The sequence below is a fragment of the Periplaneta americana genome, chromosome 5, assembly GCF_040183065.1.
Source record: "Periplaneta americana isolate PAMFEO1 chromosome 5, P.americana_PAMFEO1_priV1, whole genome shotgun sequence".
NCBI classification, from domain to species: Eukaryota; Metazoa; Arthropoda; class Insecta; order Blattodea; family Blattidae; genus Periplaneta; species Periplaneta americana.
In genome coordinates this window covers 82,558,260-82,584,728 of record NC_091121.1, presented here as the reverse complement: position 1 = coordinate 82,584,728, position 26,469 = coordinate 82,558,260, and the positions used below count along the sequence as shown (strand labels likewise).

The following is a 26,469-nucleotide window of genomic DNA, read 5'->3' as shown; positions in this document are numbered from 1 at the left end:
GCCCAGATTGTAGTTCCAACAAGATGGTGCTCCACCCCACTGGTTCCTGGATGTGCGGAGCGCATTTCCAGGGAGTTGGATAGGACGAGATGGACCCCTGAATTGGATTCCACGTTCTCCTGACATCAGGGCACTGGATTCTTTTGTGGTGCTATATGAAGGACAGGGTGTACACCGTGCGGAACCTGGACGGAAATCGAATACAGACTAGATATCCATCATGCCACGAAAGGGGCTCACATGGAAGTTTGTGATTTTTTTAGCACCTTTCGGATATTAGTCACAGAACAGTGAAATATATTTTGGTTACTTAAAATTGCTCCTTACAACTCTTACCTTCCACAGGCGTAAGTCCAATTGATGAAAAAGCGTCTTGGCTTAGTCTACCTACAACAAAGAGAAAATTACAATTATTATTATTATTATTATTATTATTATTATTATTATTATTATTATTATTATTATTATTATTATTATTATTACTATTATTGTTTTAGCAATATTAGTATTGGCAGTAGTATATAATTAACGTCCATTTCAACTGAAAATATTCAGTATCGATATTAAACGTTACAAAGAACTGAGCGACACATTTTGCCTGTAGTATTCTATCAGGACAAGGTTCTCTTTCGTACCGTAAATATATGATAAGATTTCACATCTTTACTTCCCTTCCGAAGGAAATCATGCTAAGAATTTTACCGACCTTTCAAATCCAACAAATATATTGTTCTCGACAGGGTTTGAATTCGCGATTCAGATCCGAAATTTCCTGTAATTGTATTATAAATTAATTTTCAGATGTTAAATAATTAAGAACCATTATCTATAAACAAATTAACTACGTTTGTAACAAATTACTTCGAATTATATATCTTTTCTTTGTTCAGTTACCAAATTACTTAGCAATAGATGTACTACGTACAGTTTACCTTTCCGTATTTCAGTCACAACCAAATTCGGAATATTAGGATGGAGTAGTACTTATAAAACTAAAATATATTAATTTTAGATGTTATTTTACTGTAATTTATTCTGTAAATTTATTATGTATCGAATCCTCCCCTGAACACGAGAACGCTCTCTTTCAAGGGAGTGCTAGAATTTTGTAGCCTAGATTTACAATTAATTTGTATTGTATTATTCTGGCAATAAACAATATTATATTATTATATATTAGTTCCAGCATGAGAACCATCGGATCATTCAATATATTATTATTATTATTATTATTATTATTATTAATATTATTATTAATTATTGTTAGTATTAATTATTAGTATTATTATTAATTGTATTTTTAATTAATAAGTTTATTATTGTCATTATTGAGTGTAATAAGTTACCACTGCCACTGGGTATATACCCACTGCAGTGTGAATAAATACATACATAAAAATTTTGTGCCTTATTTGACATATTATCAAGCTTGGAGTAACTCCAAAAATCACAATAGTTATTCCAATGACTACAAAAAATCTTGAAATAGTAACATTCTTTGTGTATTAACAAGGAAAGAGATGACATATTCTATAAAATATATAAGAATAGACAATTTGTAATTGATTACGTTGCATTAATTGTCCTTATTAGGCACCATAACATTCAAAGAGTATTATTTTACATGTTTGTATTCCACTTTTAGAATCTATGTGCTTGGGTTGAATGAAGCACAATTTATTTTTGTTATTTTCCTTTACGCGAAAAAAAAGTTAATACTATAATTCTGCACATAATATTGCAGAAAATTAAAAACGCTAATGTACTTACTCTATATACAGTTTTAATGTACTTGTATAGATTATTTTTTTCGAACTATATTATACCTCCGAACTTCTTGAAATTCAGAATTTAGTTAATAAATTATATGCACTCATGTTAAAAAAAATTATGCAACAGCAAATGTATTGCACACGACGAAAAGAGAAAAGAAATAAATATGGTAAGAGAGAACGAATGAAACAGAAAATAACAGGAAATCAAAAGAAGGAAAGAGAAGTAAAAGAAATAGGTAAAGAAGTGGATATTGAAAGAGAAAAGGATGAATATAAAATAAAGACGAAGAGGAACAGGAGGGTCGTGGATTGACATTGACTTCTTTGATTTTTGCGTGAAATATCTGTCATTAATCTGTCCTCATCAAACCCTATGTATCTAACCAAGTGACAGACAGGAGCTACTTACCACTACAGATCTCATATTACATCTCTGCCTCTGTGCAACGCAACGTCACACTTTGTGGTGAGGAGGAAGAGAGATAACGGAAGTTTGCAGTGCTTTTTAATGTTCTGACGCCCACAACCAAGATAACCCACTTTAAATTTACCGGTCACTCACCGGCAGAGATATAATAGGAGATCTGTATTGTAAATACTTATCAAATGCTATCTAAGATTATTATCATTCACAGTGAGGCTATTTATCACTAATCTATCGCCTCATCAAACCCTATCTAACTTAGCCACTGATAGTGGGGCTACTTGTAACTAATCTATTTCCTTACAAAATCCTACCTAATCTTGTCATTGACAGCGGGACTACTTGTAACCAACCTACCTCCTCTTCAAATCCCACCTTACCTTATGAGGCAACTTGTAACTAATCTATATTCTTATAAAACAATACCTAAACTCATCATTGACAGTCAGGCTACTTGTCACTAACCTATCTCATAATCAAATCCTATCTTTGTCACTGACAATGGGGCAACTTTTAACTAACCTATTTCCTCATCAAACCATACCTAACCTTGTCATTGACAGTGGGGCTACGTGTCACTAACCTATCTCGTCATCAAACCATATCTAACCTTGTCACAGACAATAGGGCTATTGCCGTTAATCTAGCTCATCATTCGTCATCACACAATATCTAACCTTGTCATTGACAATAGGGCTACTTATCGTTAATCTAGCTCATCATCAAACCCTGCCAAATCTTATCATTGACAGTGGGGCTACTTGTCACTGACCTATGTCGTGTCAAACCCTACCTAATCTTATCACTGACAGTTGGGCTACTTGTCACTAGAGTTGGGTCGATTCGTGAACGAATCGTTCATTCGAACGACTAATAATAAAGAATCGTAAGAATCGATTCGTGGTATCAACGAATCGTCGCTCAAAAGAATCGTAACGAATCGTCGTTCAAAAGAATAGTAACGAATTGACATGGTATCGTAACCCACGATTCTATTTACTTGTTTGATGTAACCTGTCAACGGACATTTCCGAACCGTGCCGAATACTCCCGAGCGAGAGTGAAAACAAAATACTGCATTTGTTAAGTATGGAAAATAATGAACACAAACCTGAAGTGTGCATAGTTAAATAGAGATGTAATGCAAAAAATGTACTTCGTAATAAGGTTCAGTTGATAAATTATAATTTAGAAACATTATCTTGGGTAATTTTGTAGACTAATGGAGGTCGTGCTGAATGGTTCCAGCCAATGAGAAAGAGACAATCCAATGTCTCGCCTCTTATGCCATCTATGAGAGAGATGTAGAACGTTCTTGTTCTACGTGTGGTTTGCAATTTTGCAAAGGAAAGTGTCCTGTAAGTCGTTCGTTGACGAATCGTTGGAATCGCAGAGTAGGAAGAATCGTGAACTCGTTGACGATTCAAAAGAATAGTTGGAATCGCAGACTGAGAAGAATCGTGAACGAATCGTTAGAATCGATTCGTAATGTATGATTGAATCGTTGGAATCGACTTCTGAAAAAGAATCGTGTTGCCCAACTCTACTTGTCACTAATCTATCTCTTTATCTGAACGTATATAATTTTATCATCAAGAGTGTCACTACTTGTAACTAAGGCTGTGGAAAAAAAAGGGAGCCATAGATAAGAAAATCAAATATTTCCCGATAGGAATAACACAAGTAAACGTCATGTCATTTATCTTTCTCTTAGAGCGAAGTAATGAAATAAAAAAGAGGGAAAGAGATTTTTGCTCTATTTCTCATTCCACCTTTTATTATTTTTCATGCTTCTCCCCTTAGACGTTTATTTGTCTCTCTTCCCTTCTTCACGCTTTCATTGTTTCTTTGTAGTAGATAAATTTTAAATTCAAGACTAACAATACGAGTAACCACGACACACTATTAATTTCCTTACAGAAAGCGAGTTACAGAACAAGTGGGCAGGATATTTGTACACACTGTTTATATTACGATAGTGAGGAACAGGAACGTGTGACTAGACTGGGAAAAAAACAGTCTTGTGTCTTGTCCTTACATCATTCCTGTTACTTGCTGCTGTGTTTCTCAGAAATGTACGTCCGTAAAATGATTTATTATGGAAACTGATTGCTTGGAAATGCCGCAGTGCTGCGACAGAAGACATTAAAATAACTGATGAACTACAATAACAACGCCTATCTCAAGGTCAAGGCCTGCTTTCAGTAGAAGAACCGGATTTTAACTGAAGAAGAGTTACCTCATGAACGAGTTTCACAAGTTCGTACGAAGGCGAGCGATTACTGTGCATAGCATTAGCTATTTATTATGATAACTGGTAATTCTTCATTTAACCTTTTTTTCCAAGTTACTAAGCTTAGTAAAAAGCGACAATTTTCGTACGACAATCAAGAAGCAAATTACAAATTTTTAAAAAGTAAACAAACCATAATTTAAATTGAAGGGATTTTGGATTAGACACTCAGAAATCTCATATTTAGAAAGGAATATTTTTACTGAAACAATACTATTGTGACCACTGTTCTGTGAGTTATGACATCATCGAGAACATCAATTTAAATGACACCGTATTGTTTTTCAATGTCATTTGAAAGAGCACATCGTCGTTGTTCCTGGGATAACTCCTATGTGCAAAATATAAAAATTTTCAGTAGGAAGAAAAAACACATGTATTCATCCTATGGCTGCCGGACATAGGAGACTGTGAATTCTTACATTTTCGAAACAAAGAAATATAATTACATATAGGAGATTATTTTATTATTTGCTGTATCACTATTTAAATTATTTAATAGAGCAAAAATCTGAAAATCGATAAATATGTCACATAAGAGTTACTGCAGGAATAACGACGATATTTTTTGCAGTATTTCATTTGTTTCATAGAGAAGCTGTACAGTTAATATTAATTTTATTGAACTTACCACCATAGTGGCCTGCAGAAAGTACAAAGCAGACCAAATTAAAAAAATACGACAGAAATGCTAATATTGGATATGTATGTTTAACAACGTATAAATTATAATGACTAAGAGAAATTACATATTATGAAAGATATACAAATCTGAATGTAAATAACATGTAAAGAAAGATACAAAATATATCAATTTCAATAAGTGTTCTGCTCAAGGGCAGGTCTTTCAATGAAAACCCAGCATTCTCCAATCTTTCCTATTTTCTGCCTTCCTCTTTGTCTCCTCATATGATCTATACCTATATATATATTAATGTCATTCATCATCTGATACCTTCTTCTGCCCCGAACTCTTCTCCCGTTCACCATTCCTTCCAGTGCATCCTCCAGTAGGCAGTTTTTTCTCAGCCAGTGACCCAACCAATTCTTATTCCTCTTCCTGATCAGTTTCAGCATCATTCTTTCTTCACCCACTCTTTCCAACACAGCTTCATTTCTTATTCTGTCTGTTCACTTCACACGTTTCATTCTTCACCAAATCCACATTTTAAATGCTTCTATTCGTTTCTCTTCACTTCGTCGTAATGTCCATGTTTCTGCCCCATACAACGCCACACTCCATAAAAAGCACTTCACTAGTCTCTTATAATGTGTTTTATTTGTACCATTTTCATTTTAATCTGTGTGTTCTTTTGAAGAGTGGTGGCGGGGGGGTGACACCTACAAAGTAGAACTTGTTTTAGGTACAAAGCACGTACGGTCAGAAGACCCGCGCATTGGATTTAAGAGAAAATTATGATAATATAACATCTGTATGTATAATATTACTCAATAAATCCACTTTCTCTCTCTTTAGTTCTTTTTCCAGAGGTCCGCAGAAGATGCTCCTTTTTCTATTAAAAGCTTCCTTGGCCATTGCTATCCTCCTTTTAACATTATATAAATATGGTAGAACATATCATCATCATCATCATCATCATCATCATCATCATCATCATATAGGATTGTAATATAAATGGTAACGTAAAATTTGTACAGACGATTTAAGGGTCAAAAGGGCCATATCTTTACAAATTTGTGTACCTAAATTAATTTTGCACAAAAATTTAAATCATGTTACGTTATTGTATCCCGGCTGCCAATGAAAAGTCCAATCATTACAAATTGTTTCCACACTGTACACGAGGTTGCATTTGATTCGTAAATTAATTTCATTTATACCTTGCAGACATCCTAAGGTTGCTCCAAAGAAGTCTCAAACCGTACTGTAGGATCTAAAATGAAACCTGTGTTGTTTTCTTTGTCTAACATTACATCAGTTCTTCTCGTACGCCCATTAATGGCGACACAATTTTTTCGTGTACTTTGTTCATATCATCGTTGTTCCTGCAAAAACTCCTATGTGACATATTTATCGATTTTTAGATATCTGCTCTATTAAATAACTTAAATAGTGATACAGCAAATAATAAAATCTCCTATATTTAAATATACAGTACTTCTTTCTTTCTTTCAAAAATGAAAGAATTCACAATCTCCTATGTACCACTGTCATAGAATTAATAAATTTGTTTTTTCTTCCTACTGAAAATTTTTATATTATGCACATAGGGGTTATTGCACGAACAAAGACGATATGTTTTATTAGTCATTGTATTATTAAAGCAGTTTCATTGATTAAATCTACATAAAAGAAGATGATCTTGAGAGAAATTGTAAGAATTGCGACCTTAGGGTTGATAGGATTTGGTGGCAGAAGACGTGCACAAGAGCTGAGCACACTTGTTAATAAAGGACATCGATCACCTATTTCTCAGTCAGCAAAAACTAGATTCTCACAATGCTGCCTCTACAAGTGTGGTCAGCAGGATGCAGAGCCACCGCAAAGACGTAACAGAACAATTATAAGATAAGAGACAAAGTCCGGTTCCGTGGAATGAAAGATAAAATTTCCGCCCACGCCGGAAATGGAACCACAAACCAGTTGGTTGGGACTCGCACGTACTATGTACTGTGCAATATTATGATAGCTCTAACACAAAAATATTAACAATGAAATGGTCCTCGGACGTCAGGGAGTCCGCGGAACCAAAATGTATTTTCAAACACCATTTTAATTACATTAAAATTAACGTTTATTATCGATTGTGACAAAAGAAGACAGATTGTATGAACCAAACCAATGCTGAGATATGGAAATTATCTACCGTAAAGTTCTGGAGGATTTCTAAAAACAATGGAGAGTTTCAGATCGTTCAAAATAATGGTGCAAAGCTGTAATCAAAGAGGAAATGTTAGTGTGTTAGTAATAGCAATAGGCCTAATAGTAATAATTACAGTACTGGAAATAGGCCTAGGACTAATAGTAGCGATGGTACTAATAATTCGTAGTGTTAATTGCAGAAGCGAATTACTTATCTACAAATCGAAGTACGAGTAACAGCCTATATTTTTAATGGGGCATCTAAAGCTATTACCACTAGATAGCAGTATTATCTAAACGTCAAGATGATCGATGTGCGCACAAACGAAACAAAGAAGCAGGAGTTCCAAGATGGCGACATCTCTATATGACCATACCTGTTATAGACATAAATAAATAAATAAATAAATAAATAAATAAATAAATAAATAAATAAATAAATACCGTAGTCGACCAGCATTTGACTGGACAAAAGACTGGGCAGCAAAGGACGTTCGTACCAAAATGCTGCCTCTGTATGGTGAGGATTGGCTGTCACATCAGGCTGTCTACAGTTGGGTGCAGATGTTCTCTGAAAGGTGGACCAATTCGGCCAGTGAAGATTGTGCAACAGGTTGGAGACTTGATCCGACCTGATAGGATGAAGGGGACGATACGCTAGCCCGGACAGTCACATGTGGTCAGTCTTGGGTGCATCATTACCAGCCCGAGACAAAACATGTATCAATGTTCGGATAAAGTCGCCAACAGTACACTCGTGCAGATGTGCCGCCATCTTGCAACTCCCGCTTCTTTGTTTCGCTTATGCTTCGCGTTAATACTGATATCTAGCGGTGATAGCTTCAGGCGCCTCATTAGAAGTGGCATAATCTTGCACATTGAATAGGATTAGAAATTAATTTATTATAATTTATTCCTCTAATATCAACCAACAAAAATGTGTATACACCAGAAGCCTCAATAAAGTAAGCCTACTTTATTGTACAAGTTTTAGCATAATCAATTCTAATTAGAAAATCAATAATTGAAGAATTATATACAATATTTAATAATTATCTAACATCAATGATTGCTAATACACCCTTATTGTTAAAAAGTGGTGCTGCCCCCTTCCATTCGTGATTTCTAAGTATTATAGAAGGGCTTAGATGAAATAATTGTTTTATCTTAATAACTATTAAAAAAAATTGCACCCCTAATGTTAATTTCATATTCGCTAACCATAAGTATATTCATGTGAACCATTACTTTAATATCAATTGTTATTGGATCTATTGGTGGATTAAATCAAATTTCGATCCGAAAAATCCTAACTTATTCTTTAATTAATCTACACGTAAATGAATAGAAAACCTTTATTACGTTTTGTGATTAAATGCACGGTTAAATAAGAAATTAAGTTTGAAGTTTCAGCAGTCCGGCAACATCGTCGCTAACACTCTACTCGTGATACAGATGTAAGAGGTCAACGAACTCGGTGTGTCTAGGTAGGTGAGCTGCTCTCTGGCAAGACATTGCCACTTGCTCCATTGTGTAATGACTTGAATTTAAAGGTTTTTAAAATTAAATTTACACGAAAACCGTGCACGTTATTGAAATACGCCAGAGAGATAAATTTTTCTTTATTAGATTTCGTATCAATATGGACAAAAATCACGATCCTAATCGCAATAGTTACCGAATAAGAGTTTGTTAAACATTTGGGAAAAACATTTTTTCTGAAAAAAAAACTATTAACTTTCCACCAATATGATATTGTAGTTTTTTATTACTTACAACATGAGCTATTCGCTCTGGAAATATGCAAGGCTATTTTACATCCATCCTCTATAATATAATTACTATAATAGTAGGAACAGTAGATAATATAAATGTAGAAATTCTAGTAGCAGAAGTACTAGCAGTAACAGTAGTAATACGTAGTAGGATTAGTAGTAGTAACAGTAGTGATAGAAGATTTTGAAGAAATATCTTGTGGAATTTTATGATCTGTAATATAGGTCTAATTTGTGTAACTGAAAGATAATAAAAATTTTTCTTTATGAACAATGTTACATAATAATTATGTATTTCATTTGGATCTTAATTGCTGCAATTACAATTATTTCTGTTTACTAGAACAAATGTAAATCATACCAATCAACACACAAGGTACGAATTAAAATGTATGCTTGTAATCATATTATTCCTACACACGAACAATTCTGAGAAATGTTGCAACAATAGTCGTCTTTCTATAAATGATATCACATTCTCTGAAGCCTGATCACGAACAGGCAATCCTTCAATAAACACGTTCGATAAGGTCTTATTGGTTTTGTTTCGGTGAGCGTCCTCTTATAAAAGTGAGCCCCTCTTCCAACAGATCACAGCGCTTCTGCAAGACCGTCAACATGGCCAAGTTCCTGGTGAGTATGACAACAGATATTTTTCTGTAGGATAAGATACGGTGTGCTGACCACTCATAAATTCACCACGTATCTGATAAGTGTCATATGGAAATTACAGGCTTAAGTTAAAAACCAAAAAGGAAATTAGAATCAATCATCAATCATCAACAACATCATCATCATCATCGTCATCGTCATCGTCATCGTCATCGTCGTCGTCGTCGACGTCGAAGTGTGTCACCGACCCCGATCAGTTCTGTGCATTGAAAATTATGAATAAATTATATCTCTGGGGCCCGGTTTCATCAACAAGGGTTAAAACTTAACCTCGTGTTACACATTTTTAACTCTACATTTGGCTTAAATTCTGTTTCATCAACAGGAATTAGTTTTAACACGAGGTTAAATTTGGAGTTAAGTTAACACCTACTTTCAGTTAGGTTAAATGTTTAACTCGGTGCTAAAATAATATGGCTGCTATAAATCATGTTTTATGATGCAGAATTGTTTTATTTAGATGTGTTAAATGGTGTTCTTAACATAGAGAGATCTTTGAGAAATTATTTTCAAAACCTATCTCAGGAACAGTTTCTAAGGAGGTATACATTGTCGAAAGCCGTGCTCAGTAAGATTGTCGATGAAATTCACGAGAGGTTAGAATACACAAGGGAGAGAAACAGGATTCTCTCTCCTATGTTGCAGACACTAGTAACATTATGCTACAGGATCTTTTCATATAATAATTGGAGGCAATGTTGGAGTTTCAAAAGCTACTGTTAGTAGAACTGCCTCTAAGGTATCTGCAGCTATAGCATCAATGAGACAAACATAATTTGTAAAGTTTCTTCCGTTGAAGAACTTTCGTTTGTTATTCAAGACTTCTATCAAATGTACCATTTTCCTAGTGTTTTGGGCGCACTAGATTGTACGCATGTAAAACGCCAATCCCCTAGAGGCAACAGAGCTTAAATATATCGTACCCGGAAAGGTTATTTTTCTATTAACGTTGAAATAATCTCTTATGCAAACTTCCAAATTCGGGATATAGTAGCAAGGTGGTCCGGATCGGTACACGACAGTACTATCTTCACGAACTCTCACATTAGAACACAACTCGAAATAGGCACAATCAATGAAGGAATTTTGCTTGGTGATAGTGGGTATCCGTTAACACCATACTTACATCCCCAAACAAGACCACAACACAACAACAATGCAGCTCATATAAAGACACGAAATTGTGTGGAAAGAATGATCGGAGTTTGGAAAAGGGTTTCCCAGTTCTTAGCTTGGGATTACGGAGCAAACTACGAACTACGTTGACAGTAGGCCTAATTGTAGCTATAGCAATATTATATAACATTGCTGTGGAAAACGATGAACTTCCCCCCATATGAGCTTCTGTTTCTCTTCCAAACCTCTTCCATTTCCTTGTTCACTGTTATGGAGTTGTGGAAGAAAACAAAAGAAACGCGCAACAAGATATGTTCATAAAAACAAATTCTCAGTCACGGTCTTCTAGATTTGTACTTTTTCAATACCGGACAGCTGTATACTAGCAGCATTGACGTGAGTGCGAAATATCGCGGACTTGACATCTAGCGGAGCGACGTGGAATTACGTCCACAAATACAAATATTAACATAGCGGGAATCGGACCATTGTTTAAAACTTGAGGTACTAATGTGGAATAATAGGCTATACGAGACACTTAAGAAATGTTGAATAGTACTTAATCTAGCATTATTTTACATCAAAGCTGCATATTATGAGGAATATTGCATGGTTGAAATTAGTTTCCATAATTAATGGTTGCGTATTTTTTCTTTGCTTTAGTGAGACAAAATTAATTCTGACATTAAGAATGAATTTACAATAACGCTTTATATACACCCATTGCTGACAAATGCAAAGATAAAAGTGGTAGTCATCTGATGCTTGTAATAATTAGTAAAGGCATGTGGACAACAATAAAACTTAATTACATAAAACCTTAAAATTTCCAATATATTTTAATTTCTATTCATTTATTAGGACTAAATAAAAAAACTAATTTTTATTGTTTTATCAACACAGAGACAAAGGCATTAGGCCTAATAAAGAATTTTGTTGACTCACGTTTTATGATCTCTCGAAAATCGAAAGTACAATTTGGAGCAATTTGTAATGCTGTAATTTTATTGTAGCAATTACAAACAGCACTTATACACCCTGACATTTTAACACAGCAATAATTAATAAAACTATTGATTAGCCCAGCAACAATATACATTGCAGTTGATTACAGCATGTTTCGCGAGTATCGCCACACCGGCCGCCTAGGTAGCGGCACCAGCGTCATTCGTGCGCAGAACTAATAGCTGTCCGGTATTATTATACCCTCGAGGGTTAAAGTGGTGTTAGCTAACTCTCTGCCAAAAAGGCTTGGTGAAACGCATTAGTCGCAAGAACGAGTTAAAATTTTAACCTGAAGTTAATAAACTCAAGGTTAATATATATTTAACCCATGTTGACGAAACCGAGCCTTAGTGTACTGGGAGTTTCACGCGTCTATACAGAATGAACCATAAGTAATGTCGCAGGAAGTAAAATGACTTGAGTCAAATTTTCATGATATAACTCTAGGAGAGAGATTTCTTGCAAATTAAACCGTGTTTACAGAAGTAGTTCTCACAAGTTTTTTGCGTAAAACAGGCAATTCTTTATTACTAATAGGACTTATTCCGACTTCGCCAAGTTTTAAAATTTCAGATAGGTAAGGAGGTAATCTGGCTACATTTTGCGACTCATAGTAGAAAGTAAAGGCTGGTTCACAATAAACCGGGAACGGAAACGACAACGAGAACGAGAATGGAAATAGGCTAATGTTAAAATAAATGTATTTAAATGTCAAGATTCACAATAGTGAATTGTGAATGCTATCATTTAAAAAAATATTTATTTTAACAACATTTCCGTTCTAGTTCTCGTTCTCGTTTTCGGTCCCGGTTTATTGTGAACCGGCTTTAAATGTTCACATTATGCATTTCATTAATATACCACACAGACATGAGTGAGGGGTACAGGAGAATTGGAAACAAAGGTCAGTCGTTTCCTCCGAGAGCCATTTATTACTCTCGAGGCGAAGAAAAACCTGCACCACTTCTTGTTGTATCTCCCTGTCGGCTGGGATTAAATTAATTGTTCAAAGTAGTTCATATACTACATAACTGTAGTCCTTGAAAGTCTTGTCTTAAGAAGTTCTTGGAGTTTATATCACTTAATATTAAATTTCTTTGGCATGGAATATTTCTGAAAACATACCGCCTCTTTATGAAGGTCATGAAAAAAATCGCTAAAGCGTTTCTGAAGTAATCACCTTGTTGCGTTATGTTTCCAAATAAAAATAAATCATTTTTCTATAGAATTATTATTTTTCACGTTCATGAAATCCGGATACACCTCTGATTGAGGTTCTGACTGATATAGGCCTATATTATCAGGCAGTATGTCTCACTTGACGATATGTGTCAGAGGAAGAACAATAAATTGTTTATAGGCCTAAACATCTGAAGTCTGAATAGTGTTACATATGTAACTAGTGAGCGATGAATGCAATGGAGGGGGAAAAGAACTGGCTACCCTACCCTATTATATCCTGTTCTAGTTGCCTCATGAGTGATGCTTTGTTGGTATCACTCGTGGGGTCCAGGCCTGTCTTTGTGCAGTTGACTAAACATTTCCGGATAAATTGGCTCGTAGATTCTGAAAATATATACTACTCGTTCAGAATTTCAGAAGGAACGGAGTTAGTCAGAGACAAACAGAAGACATGCTAAGAAATATGTTGAAAAAATGTATTTCTGTAGATATTACGAACTAGAGTTTTGCTGCATCAGAAGACATTTTATTTATATTTCATAGAATAAAAAAGTAAGAAAGTAAAGTACAGCGCCGTAACTTAGTGATGTATGCCTGAACTCGCGTTGTCAAATTCCGTCCAGTGTACGAGACCGGTGGCCACTCAGCATCGAGTTAAATTTGGGGAGCTAGCGTAATCTGATTTCAAAAACCAGCTATAACGGCTGAGGTGATCATCGTGCTGACCACAGTTCTGGTTGGATGATCGTTCACCTCTGCTAAGGTATATGGACGTAAGGAAGCAGTAGTCTGGTTGTCCCTGCCCCTTCATGAGCATTCGCGCCACGGATGCAAGAAAATAAAATTTGGCAATATATCGACAAATTAATTCATGCTACGATTGTAGGCTATATAATATGAAGCGTTCGCGGGAAAAACGATGAATGTCACAGTTTTATTATGGTTGATGTCATTATCTAATTCAATGGATCACTACGAAATTTAATGTTGTTCTTATGAAAAATGGTAAAAAGGAGAATTATCACCAAGAATACAGTAATTCTTTCCTTTATTTTCTATAGAAACAGCACTACATCTTGCAGTTAAGACTCAATTAGATCATTATCTAATCCTTAACAGAAATGTGGCCTTCATCGTTTTTCCTACAAACTCTTCATATGTAAAGCGGCCCGTCAAAGAGACAGAAGAATTCTTATTGCAATTAGACCATACAGGTATAGATAGACGTGCTTATCGAGCGGGACAAGAACCATCCCCAAGAACTTCAGTCCAAGTGACTTTCTGTACATCCGTGATGGAATGAGTTGCGTGCAGATTGTGCTGCCCGACTAAGCTGACTCTATTACATCTGCCACTAGGCATTCTTTTCCAGTCATTAAATCTGTAGCTGTACCATGACTTTGGTGATCTGTCGCACTTTACATTTTGAGTCACGTCCCCATCAGGAAGAGGGAAATACATACGCCAGTCTGGACAATCAATTTGGCGTCATGCAAACACAAGTGATGTCCTATTTCCCGAGTAGGAGATGAAAGAGGATTTGCGAAGCATGTTGGTGGAATAACAAGGGAAAAAGAGAGAAGTCTAAAAAATATTAGCATCTTGGATTTGTCCATCACGAATACAACTTCGCCATTGCCGGAATTAAACCAAATACCTTACTATAATAATACCGGACAGCTGTATACTAGCAACATTGACGTGAGTGCGAAATATTGCTGACTTGACATCTAGCGGAACGGCTTGGAATTATGTTCACAAATCAAATATTAATTGAATAGTACCGTATTTAATGTAACATTATTTCACATCAAAGCTGCGTAGTATGAGAAATATTGCGTGCTTCATATTAGTTTCCGTAATTAATTGTTGCGTATTTTTTCTTTGCTTTAGTGAGATAAAATTAATTCTGACATTAAGAATGAATTTACAATAACGCTTTATATACCCATTGCTGACAACTGCAAAGATAAAAATGGTAGTAATCTGATGCTTGTAATAATTAGTAAAGGCATGTGGACAACAATAAAACTTAATTTGCTAAAACCTTAAAATTTCCAATATATTTTAACTTTCATTCATTTATTTGGCCTAAATAAAAAACTAATTTTTATTGTTTTATCAACACAGAGACAAAGGCATTAGGCTTAATAAAGAATGTTGTTGACTCACGTTTTATGAACTCTCGGAAATCAGTACGATTTGGAGCAATTTGTAATGCTGGAATTGTAGCAATTATAAATACACCTTGACATTTTAACGCAGCACTAATTAATAAAACTATTAACTAGCCCAGCAAAAATATACATTGCAGTTGATTACAGCATGTTTCGCGAGTATCGCCACACCGGCCGCCTAGGTAGCAGCACCAGCGTCGTTCGCGCGCAGAACTGCTAGATGTCCGGTATTATTATAGTAAGGTATATGATGAAACTAGGGTCCGCGGTCACCGTAAGCCAGCGTTTTCCCAATTAACCCTTAAATTGGCAAAACATCATTTCTCATACTAGTTATTAAACCGTGTCTTTTCTCTTTTGTGGTCTGTTTTTGTTTTCACTCAATATGTTTATTATGCTTTGTCCAATGAGGCAGTCCCGTCATTAGGAAAGTTGAAAGAGTGTCTTTCAATGTGTGAAACAACTATTTATATATCGCACAATATTATAGTATTGTGAAATTTTAACTTTCCTACCTATTTTTTTCTATTGTTGTATTACAATTATAGCATATAGCCTATTAACCTGTTGTATCCTATAGGATAATTTGCGAATTTAAGGGTTAACTAACAAGGACAAATCAGGCCGTACATATATCGATTGTTAGAAATGGACATACTGGTGGTTTCTTCTCGTACAGCTTTCGAGTGTGTGTGCATTTTTTTCTTATTTCGGAGTTTTCAAGTAGAGTTATTAAAAAAAAACAAGAAAAATGATGAGGCAATTTCTCTACTTAAGTCTTTCGACACATACTTTTCTTTTAAATAATGATGAGGCAGATCAAAATGGCTCAAGTGGAAGTAATAACTAGCTATAAAATCCGACGAATGAGGATTCGATTCGCTGTAGAGAAGTAGTAAGTTATTTACTAACAGAGATTTAAAATTGTGTTAATACTTTATTCAGTTTATAACTTATCTATATAACTTCGATTATAGTTTATTCAACCATTTAATACAAATATAAAAGTATGGAGGCCTGGTTTTGTATCTCTGTTAAATGTTTGAATAAATTAAAACAGAATTTTTACAGATTTGTTGTATATCCTTCGACTTTGTTCTGTGTTATCGTAAGGATAGCCTTGTGCCACCAAAATCGATTGTTAATGGATTTCATACTCATGAAATTCTAATACTATCAATTATTCTCAGAAGAAATAGGACGAAATAGTACAAAGGGCACAATTTTTTAAAAATAAAATAACGATTATGATTATGTCATTAAAAATATAACAGATTTGAGTTTGATTTCAAACAGGAAGTTGAAAATTTAGCTCCGTAGGGAATTCAATCATTCTTAAGTGATAGGAGGGCCAAATTATGCTACTTGACTGGGAAGTTCAGCTATTTTTGAATAGGCTTATGTACTCTACTCATCATAATCACCACCAACAGTACTATCATCATCATCATCATCATCATCATCATCGTCATCATCATCATCATCATCATCATTATCATCGTCATCCTCTTATCGTGTCCTCCTTTCGGAAAGTCTATTCTAAATATGCTTCCAATAGGACGAAGTTACGGAATAATAGACCAACCGACAATTTGAAAATAAAAAAAGGATATTTACACAAATCTGTTGATGACAGGCTAATTTAACTCAGAAAAAATCAGGAATGCGATATCTGAATTTTGCTGCTATTTATGAGCAAAAATTCGTTCATTGCATAAAATTTATTTATTTTGCTTTGAAATATTAATTCAAATGCTGGTCTCTTATTAAAAATCGGTGTCTTTTTTTTTGGTATTATTTGTGCTATTTTTTGTAATAGTATGAATGTTATAATACTTCTTGCATAAAATGTTTTATAAAAAAATATTTCAATGGTCAGTATCTCGAAACAGGTCTTTGGCGCTTGGTCTCTTATTGCGTAACTCCGTCCAATTGTCTCTATATATTATCTAGGCCTTTCCTTTTGTATATTTATTCTCATCATATTCCCGTTCCTGTAGATTTGTAAATTTCTCTTAATTTGGTCTATTCATCTTTGTGGTTTTCTTCTTGATCGCTTTCCTTTCGCCTTCAGATTTAACATTCTTTTAGGTGATCTTCCTAATATTTCTCACGTTTGTTGTTACATTTTGTATGTATATATATATATATATATATATATATATATATATATATATATATATATATAGTGTTCCTGACGCTGGCTGTCACAACTTATTCAATCTCTTCTTATGAATATTAAAGTAATAACAGAAAAAAACACAGAAAATAATCTGAGGTCAGCATCAGTATTATATCAGTATTTTAAATTAAACAATATGTGCACCATCTCGTACACTGACAAACATGAAATGAAAGTGTACAGTAACATGGAATATAAATTGTTTTAATTTCACACCTCATAAAACTTTACATTTCTTTTGCAGTTGGGTTTTGTTGTCCTGGTGGCAACTGCGTGTGTGGTACTCGCTGCAGGAGGCTACGGAGGAGGCGGAGGAGGTAGAGGAGGAGGAGGAGGTGGCGGCCGCGGAGGAGGTGGCGGCTTCGGAGGCGGCCGAGGAGGTGGTGGCGGAGGTTTGGGAGGTGGTCATGGAGGAGCAGGAGGAGGAAATGGCGGCTTAGGAGGCGGCCAAGGAGGAGGTGGCGGCGGATTAGGTGGCGGAGGATTGGGAGGTGGCCATGGAGGAGCAGGAGGAGGAGGTGCGGGTGGTGGAGGTCTTGGAGGCGGCGGTCTGGGTGGTGGCGGCCTGGGAGGTGGAGGTGGTGGTGGCCGCGGTGGAGGACATGGAGGAAAGCCAGGCTACGGAAAATAAGCAACTTTCATGCTCCGCAGATAATCATGTACAGAATATGTCATTCCTAACTTAGGTTTATAATTACATCCTATCGAAGCTTAATAAAAATTTATGTGTACCTCTTTGTGTATCCAAAATAAATGCTTTTCTCATTCGTCATATTGGTGTCTTCTTTTCAACAAAACATTTAACTTTTAGATGTAATTAAGAGATAAAGTTATACTTTACAGGAAAATTTATTTTAGTTAAGTAGCAGTAGTTAGTGTAAGAAGTAGTAGTAACTCATAAGTCTCAAAACATTTATCTCCTTCAAACATATGCATTCAGCTGTAGAAATCCTTTAATTCTATCATCGCATCTAATCTCCATTACATATTAAACGTCACTTAAGATAGGAAGATAGTAAACTTCCTTATGTTACCGTTCTTCTCCGTAGTAGATCATAACAAGAATCAGTATGTATCATATTAATAACAATAATAACAGCTACAATATTTTACAATTCATTTTTTATTTTCCGACAAGTCCATTACAAGATTATGAAATATACTTAAAGTTTTCAATCAAATGAACTTATCATTCTTATTACAAATTAACATTTGCTAAAACACGTTAATTTGTAATAAGAATAAGTCATATGAAGGGTTCAGAACCATAATGGGCTAAGCGCCATTTACTAAAACCGTAGAAAAAAAGGGTTAAAATGAAGTTATTCCCATAATTCAATGGAAACATATAGCAAGTAATATAAATATACACATTAAACTACATGACATGTCAATCTTCATTAAACTATGGTATTCACTTAACTTTAATCCTTGCTTTCTCCGTTTTTAATAAATGGCGCTTGGCCCAATATGACTCTGAACCCTTCAATGATTGAACATTTTAAATAAATATATTTCATAAGCTACAATATTGTAACACATGTGTCCTATTGGTCGAAATCAATTATGCCGGAGACAGGAGTGACAGGTACAAGCAGGTCATGACTATTGAAGAAAAATATAATGGCTGAGGGGAAATTGTATTAGTTTAAAGTGAGTTTCTTCTTTCTGTTCATGTAAAATAGTGTTGCTTGTCCAAGGAACAGATTCTGGAAGACGATGCTAGTGTCCATTCTAATGTGGATGCACAATAAGCTTTTTAGGCTGACGTGCAGGAGGCCTTTAAGACTCCTTAAAAATCCCGTAACCTAACCTAATTAAATATAATATGGGAAAATATGGGAAATGCCTGTTCTTATTCGGTTGAGAAGCTTTTTTCATATAGTCTGCACTCAAATAAACTGAAAGTTGGAATTTATAAAACAGTTATAGCCTATTACCGGTTGTTCTGTATGGTTGTGAAACTTGGACTCTCACTTTGACAGAGGAACAGAGGTTAAGGGTGTTTGAGAATAAGGCGCTTAGGAAAATATTTGAGGCTAAAAGGGATGAAGTTACAGGAGAATGGAGAAAATTACACAACGCAGAACTGCACGCATTGTAATTATTCTTCACCAACATAATTAGGAACATAAAATCCAGACGTTTGGGATGGGCAGGGCACGTAGCACGTATGGCCGAATCCAGAAATGCATATAGTGTTAGGTGGGAGGTCCGAGGGAAAGACTTTCAGGAGGCGAGGCGTAGATGGCAGGATAATATTAAAATAGACTTCAGGGAGGTGGAATATGATGATAGAGACTGGATTAATCTTGCACAGGATAGGAACCGATGGCGAGCTGATGTGAGGGTGGCATTAAACCTCCGGGTTCCATAAAAGCCGTAAGTAAGTATACTTACCTACTGTTCGCGGCAATAACCAAAGGTATCAAGCAAAAGAAGCAATCGTTTGAATGACTATTCGGTTCCCGTCACATCATGGGCAGAGCGAAGGACATAGATCGCATCTTTCCATTTAGCCACTCACGTAGATTTGTTCAGTAATTAAGATAGCAAATATGTGGTACTCATGTCCTTGTCGCTGACCTTAGACCGTAAATAAAGATCTTACGCTTTTTTATGATTGGCATTAATTTACTTATGAAAATTTTCTGATTTTTAAGCATCCACATATTAAGGATACATGGATAAGGAAAGTTGAGAAAAATTTAACACTTTTGTGGAAAATGAGAAAAAGCTTAAGAAAAAAGATGAGAAGGGAAACACAATTGAAGTTGTCTGAAAACAATAGCAATCCTAATATTTTGCATATGGATCTCTAACAGAGCCTGATAAACTGGAAATTGAAACGTGACAAATGAACTTCCTGAGGTCAATAGCAGGATTGTGTTTAAGAGATTAAATATTGAGTGAAGATATCAGAAATTGTTCACAAATATACAGTTTAAATGAAAAGATGGAGAGTAAAAAAACTAATTAACTAATATCAGCATATGTACAAAGAATAGTCGACAATCGAATCTTTAGAAATATTTAATTATGGACATTCCGGATGAAGAACCTTAGGAAGACCTTGATTACGTTGAAAGGGTGATCTGCCACATGTTTCTATGGGAAACAGACTGGCAAATAAGGCCATATGATGATGATGATGATAATGATGGTGGTGATGATGGTGAGTAGGCCTATTTTAATACACAATTAAACACAAAATCGCACACTGCACAGAACAAGTAGCTTATTCTCCAAATATAAACCACAAAACCAAGTGAATTCCTGAAAGAACAAATCAGTAAGCGGTTCAAAACCAGCACCATCTAAATCACCCTTAACCTACACTTAATCACACGCCAATGTCGCAGTGATTGTAACACATTGTTAACAGTGCAGTGGTATTCACTTCAGTCACAAAATGGCGCTAATTTGATAGAAGTATCAGTACATGTTATGGCACATAGCGTTTAAGGAAACTGTGTTTCTTAACGTAATTAGAGTCGGCCTGGGTGGCGCAGTCGGTATAGTGCTGGCCTTATGTGCCTGAGGTTGCAGGTTCGACCCCGGCCCAGGTCGACGGCATTTAAGTGTGCACTGATATAACCTCGGCAGTTGCGAGCGTCGTTAAATAAAACACTATTTTTTAATGTAATTATCTCAGTGCATACAAAACAGAAACACCTACAGACAACATAATATTTATTAGATGGTTTACTCAATTTACGGAAACAGGAAGTGTTGAATAGGAGGAATGAACAGGAAACCGCGAACATCCGAAGACACTATGAACGTGGCAGACAGTCACGCGTGTGGAGTTCTGAACATCTAGTTTACGTATCCCTCGCCACAGTTCTAATATTCAAGGTTTTCCTGTGGTTTCTACTTTTCAGTTTTCGCAATCTAGTTAAATCACATACTATTATTTAGCTTGTCAGTAGACGATACTACTCCATAAGTAAGCATGAATATGTTGAACAGCCACGAAAGGCTTGCAGTCGTTGCTTACGAGATTACACAAGCTGGCGCATAGAGCTTGAAAAACGAGTATGAAGTGGTTCCCTCGTAATGCCAATTCCGCCGCTCGGAGCGCTGTTCTGCCCTATATATTCATAGCAGAACACTTAAAAGACATTGACATTTGGGACATTTAAAGGACTCACCATTGCTTATTAAATGCTTCGTACAATATTTTATGGACAATAGACGTAATTTGCAAACTTCTACTCCTCAATTATATTACAATAAAAGGCTGTCATTCTTGATATTAAAACATATTACATATAAACTGAGGGACTGTCTGCTCTGTACTTCAGTTCATACACCAAACATTTCCGGAAATAAATTAACTTGACATCTTACATATACGCACTACAGCCTACCCTTTTCACCTAATATTATTAATATTGTTATTAAATAAGATATTGCAACTAATTAAGGTACTGCATTATCTTTAATTTCCTTGAATTCATAATTAAGCATTTGCAAGAAGGCGTAACTTTTCCCTCTCTTTTAAAAAAAAATACGAACGTCACAATAATTGAGAAGTATAATTATTACGCGCGATTTTTTCTTGCAGTGGTGAAAACATTTCTATAGGCCTACTGATTAATCTATTGAGCATAGTCATAGTAAACGCTGTAGTATTCTTTTCTGAAGCCAAGATTTTCGCAAGAACTGAAGTGCGACACATGTAAAGATGAGGAAATGTCCCTCTTTCTTTTGGGAAAACTTGTGAAGCCACTACTGGACAATATTGCCAAAGATATTTCCAGTAAATACGAAGTGATTAGGAAACTTAATCAGAAGGCTCTAAATAGAAAAGTGCTGAAAGTGCAATAAACTGGGCTATTTCTTAATTACATATAGAACACTGGAACTGACTATCTACAAGGACCCTCGTGTTATAAATATTATGATTATTTCAGATTGTGATACAGTTATAAACGTACATTCCTAAAATTTAAAAGTAACAATGAGGATGCCCTATGTTATAGGAAAGTTTTAAACGTGTACATTTAACTTTTTTATGAATGATTTCCTGACCAAGATTTTCATTAACTATGTGCCAAACTTTTGAAGTGAAGAGTGCAGTAAGAAACTGTTGGACATCTGATCAGTATTTTAATCATGTGCTGGTTACAGTACATTAGATGTCTTCTTGAATATACCTGATGAGGTATGTATATAAAGTTTGTATCGTCAGTATTCAAGTAGCCTACTTATGTATGTAATTTTTATTATCTGTACAGAAAAAATTTAGCTTATGTGATAGTATGAAGTAATCTCTCACAAAATAACAAGGAAGAGAAAGGTGCTTAAATTTAAATATTGAAAACAGGATGATAAGAAGAAAATAATTTTTACTTCCTTTCAATTATTAATGAAACCTGGCCACTCACCATTCGCAGTTGATTTCTATGGTTACAGGTCTATTCTTCATATTCTGTAGCTTTCAAATAATTTCTAAAATAAATATTACGCCTACTTAGCTCTTGTAAAACGAAATTTTCACTTTCACTTTCAACGGAACACTCACTTACATTCAGTTCTTGTATCTTGCAGTAAATTATCCATTTGTGATCATCTTTCCAATATAACCTCCCATTGAAACGACCACTTAAAATCATGAGCTAGAATTTATTATTTTAAAAACATTTCCACGTACATACTGTTATAATTGTTATGAACCACAATACAAAAGACAACACTGTGAAATTGGATTAATTTACCAAGATCAACATCAATACCGGTAGTATAAAATCACATATAGGCTTAGGCTATATTATTTCATTACTTTATGGTCTTAATTAGAAGAATTAATTTTGAAGAATTTACAAATATGCTGAAATAATTTATGACACCTCTTATAGAAATGTAAAAATATGTACGTACATTTTGAAACAATGGGTATAGCACCACTTGAAAATGTTGAGCACTTTAACAGTAACTTGTAAATTGTTCCATCACGTTGTCTATAGTGTTCATTTAATGTAGCACTTTTAGAATGAACGTGGTTCACATACATAAGAAGAAATGACGATGGAATGAGTCGAAGACATACAGTTTTCTTTAATTTTTAGCAAATGATGAAGTTGAATATATACTGTTACTTCATATCCTAATATAAGTAGAGTTGCCACCATAGAAGTAACACCTCCGTAACACCTGAAATGAATATAAAATAAATTAATGTATTGGTAATGATACAAGAATAAAAAGAAATTAGGCTAGACATAACCTCACAAAATTACAAACACATGCTAAAACAAAAAAAAAAAAAACAAAAAAAATTACGTATCCGTATATAATAAAACTAGATATTCTAGATATAATTTGATTCACACGATAACCACCTCAGCCTATTTCGCAGCAGCCATTAGTTACCAGTTTGAGGTGCATTACCTAATCTCATACTAACCTTGTTAAGTTCTCTTACCTAATTCACTGATAATTACGTAACAATAAACAGGTCTAAAATACAGACAAATACGCATCAATTACCTAATAAGTACAGCATGAAGATAATTCATTACTTTTGTGTGTTTTTTGTAAAAGAGAAAGGGAAAACAGTAACATTATCTTCAATGTTTACATCACGTCGTTCACATTTTCATTAGGCCTATATGAGTAATGCTTGGTAAGTGAAACAATGCATGAAATTATTTTACATTTCGGGTCACATCATTCGAGAGTCGGAAAATGCAATTCGCCACTTTTAACATAGCATTGCTTGTTATATGAGAGAACTTTGACATTTACCTTAACCTATAAATATAAGACCTGTTGGTACAGAGTTCTTCACATAGCAAAATACAGACAATTTTCGAATATAACTTAGCTGAACAAACTTCAAATAACATTGTAATATGCTTGGCATATTTGTAATATTCGTACTCAATGAGTAATGCACAATTAATCGAACTATTTTCACGATGCACAATGCTTTGTAATGGTACTATTCATCATTTCATAGGGCAGAGAGGCGAACCTAGCGGCAGAAATTGTCATGACTCACAGAGACCTACTCTCGATCGTGCTATGCGCCAGCTTGTGTAATCACGTAAGCAACGCTTGCAGTCGACATACTCCAGCAGACACTTTTCATTCTCTGCTGAACGGACGCAGTTTACTGATTGGTGTAACTTACATATAGTTATTTAAGGACGCTGTATCAACTACTAGGTTGATTATAAATTTATTTTAAAGTTTTTCAATCATATGGTTTATCATTTTTTGCAAATTATTATTTGCTAATAAATCTTAAGAGGAAAGTTTATTAACGTTTTCGCCTATACGGCATCATCAGATATTCAAAATGTTGCAATGAAATCTAAACGTAAGTCCATTCAGGTATTCAACAATAATAAGCATAACAATGATTTAAATAATCACGAGTTATATGTAATAAAATCTATCTTGATTTAATAATTAAATTTATTCAAATACATATATGTTACAGAAGTCAAGAACCTGGTGAAGAAGATTTAAAAAAAATGTTTGCATATAAGACATACTCCATTACAACATTTCAATCGTAAGATCAGTAATATTTAAATAATATCACGTAGAATCTGCCACACACAGACATTAATACACATTTTTACATGTTATCTATTTTAACAATTATATATATATATATATATATATATATATATAATAGTGACATTCAACAAAATGTAACATGAGTTCTATGTAATTTACATTCATATTTATATATTTTTAATATTTTACTTTCGGCAAATCATTGAAACTACACAAACCAGTCAAATTAAGCATTTATCACACCAATATCAGATTTTATTACATATAACTCGTGATTATTTAAATCATTGTTATGCTTATTACTGTTGAATACCTGAATGGACTTACGTTTAGATTTCGTTATAACATTCTGAATATCTGATGAAGCCGTACAAGCGAAAACGTTCATAAACTTTCCTCTGTAAGTTGTATTAGCAAATAATAATTTGCAAAAAATGATCAATCATATGACAGAAAAACTTTAAAATAAATTTATAATCTTGAACTGATTTATCTGAAAATCAAAAATGAATTGTAAGATACTAGGTTAATATTGAGCGTCGATGGAATTGGTGATAGTGAGAAGGTATTTGGCGAGATGAGGCCGAGGATTCGCCATAGATTATCACAGGTAATCAGCCCAAGCGTAAATCGAACTCACCCGAACGCAACTTTGGATTGGCAGGCAATGCGAGATATATAACATGAACACCAAAACGCTATTTTCAATCCAACAAGTTCCTGTTGGGTTGGTGTAGGACTTTGCTTTATCAATAAAATAGCTAATTTTGTAAGACAATACTAATAAAATATAATGTTAACCGGAGTGGTAAGTTTTCACATTGTCTTTGACAACCTTTTATCCACAGACAGGCTTGTATGTATCTTATTTATTGTGAAAACCCTGTCGGTATCCAAAAGAGAGAATTCAAAACGAAATTAACTTTACAAAGACAGTAAGGCACGGATTATGGTAAAAAAAAAAATTCACCTGCAAACCCCACTACCATTATAACCTGAAATAGTGAGGAACTAGTGACTTTGCTCTACAAAAATAATAATGTTGTGGGTTGAAGCTGATAATAAGTCTGTCAACAATCACTGTTACTACTACACTATTGCCGCTGCAAGTGAAAAATGAGAGTAAAACTAGACTTTTTAACGTCCTAGTACAGATTATTGTTATATATTTCGAAATTTACCGACATATTCATTACTGCAATTCCGGATTTTTTTATAACGCTGTATTTCAGAGCGTTATGGTACGACGATTTCATTTCCTTCTCTTCTTTGTTTGTCTTTTCCAATGTCATGAGGATTCACGTTTAATCCTCTTTGAATCAGCGTCATGTTTCGAGAACATTTACACAGTGACGTCAGTAGTCTATGTCAACGACTGAGAATCTCCATCGGGGAATGACCAAGTGCCAGGAAATGCTGGGTCTTTTTGAGGTAAAGCTGTACAAACATAATGAAATCGAAGCCTCAAATTCTTGCTTCACTGACTTTGCCTTGAAATAAATTTCTTG

General features: G+C 34.7%; 1 protein-coding gene and 2 long non-coding RNA genes across 4 annotated transcripts in view; 1 reads left to right on the top strand and 2 right to left on the bottom strand.

Moving 5' to 3' along the window:
- Window positions 1-26,469, bottom strand: part of LOC138699906 (uncharacterized) — a 210,872-nt gene continuing 184,403 nt past the window's right edge. For both annotated transcript variants that reach the window (XR_011332127.1, XR_011332126.1), the window contains exons 3-4: window positions 337-387; window positions 1-185 (exon numbers count right to left, since the gene is read on the bottom strand). This is a non-coding gene — a long non-coding RNA (uncharacterized lncRNA). The remainder of the gene's footprint in view (window positions 186-336; window positions 388-26,469) is intronic.
- On the top strand, window positions 9,595-18,197 carry LOC138699903 (uncharacterized). Its single transcript, XM_069826099.1, has 2 exons — window positions 9,595-9,724; window positions 17,670-18,197. The coding sequence occupies exons 1-2, from the start codon at window positions 9,710-9,712 to the stop codon at window positions 18,054-18,056; spliced, it is 402 nt and encodes a 133-aa protein (XP_069682200.1). The 5' UTR covers window positions 9,595-9,709; the 3' UTR covers window positions 18,057-18,197.
- On the bottom strand, window positions 23,037-24,989 carry LOC138700521 (uncharacterized). The gene is made up of 2 exons (XR_011332376.1): window positions 24,179-24,989; window positions 23,037-23,584 (listed from the first exon to the last, which is right to left on the bottom strand). It is a non-coding gene; the product is annotated as an uncharacterized lncRNA (long non-coding RNA).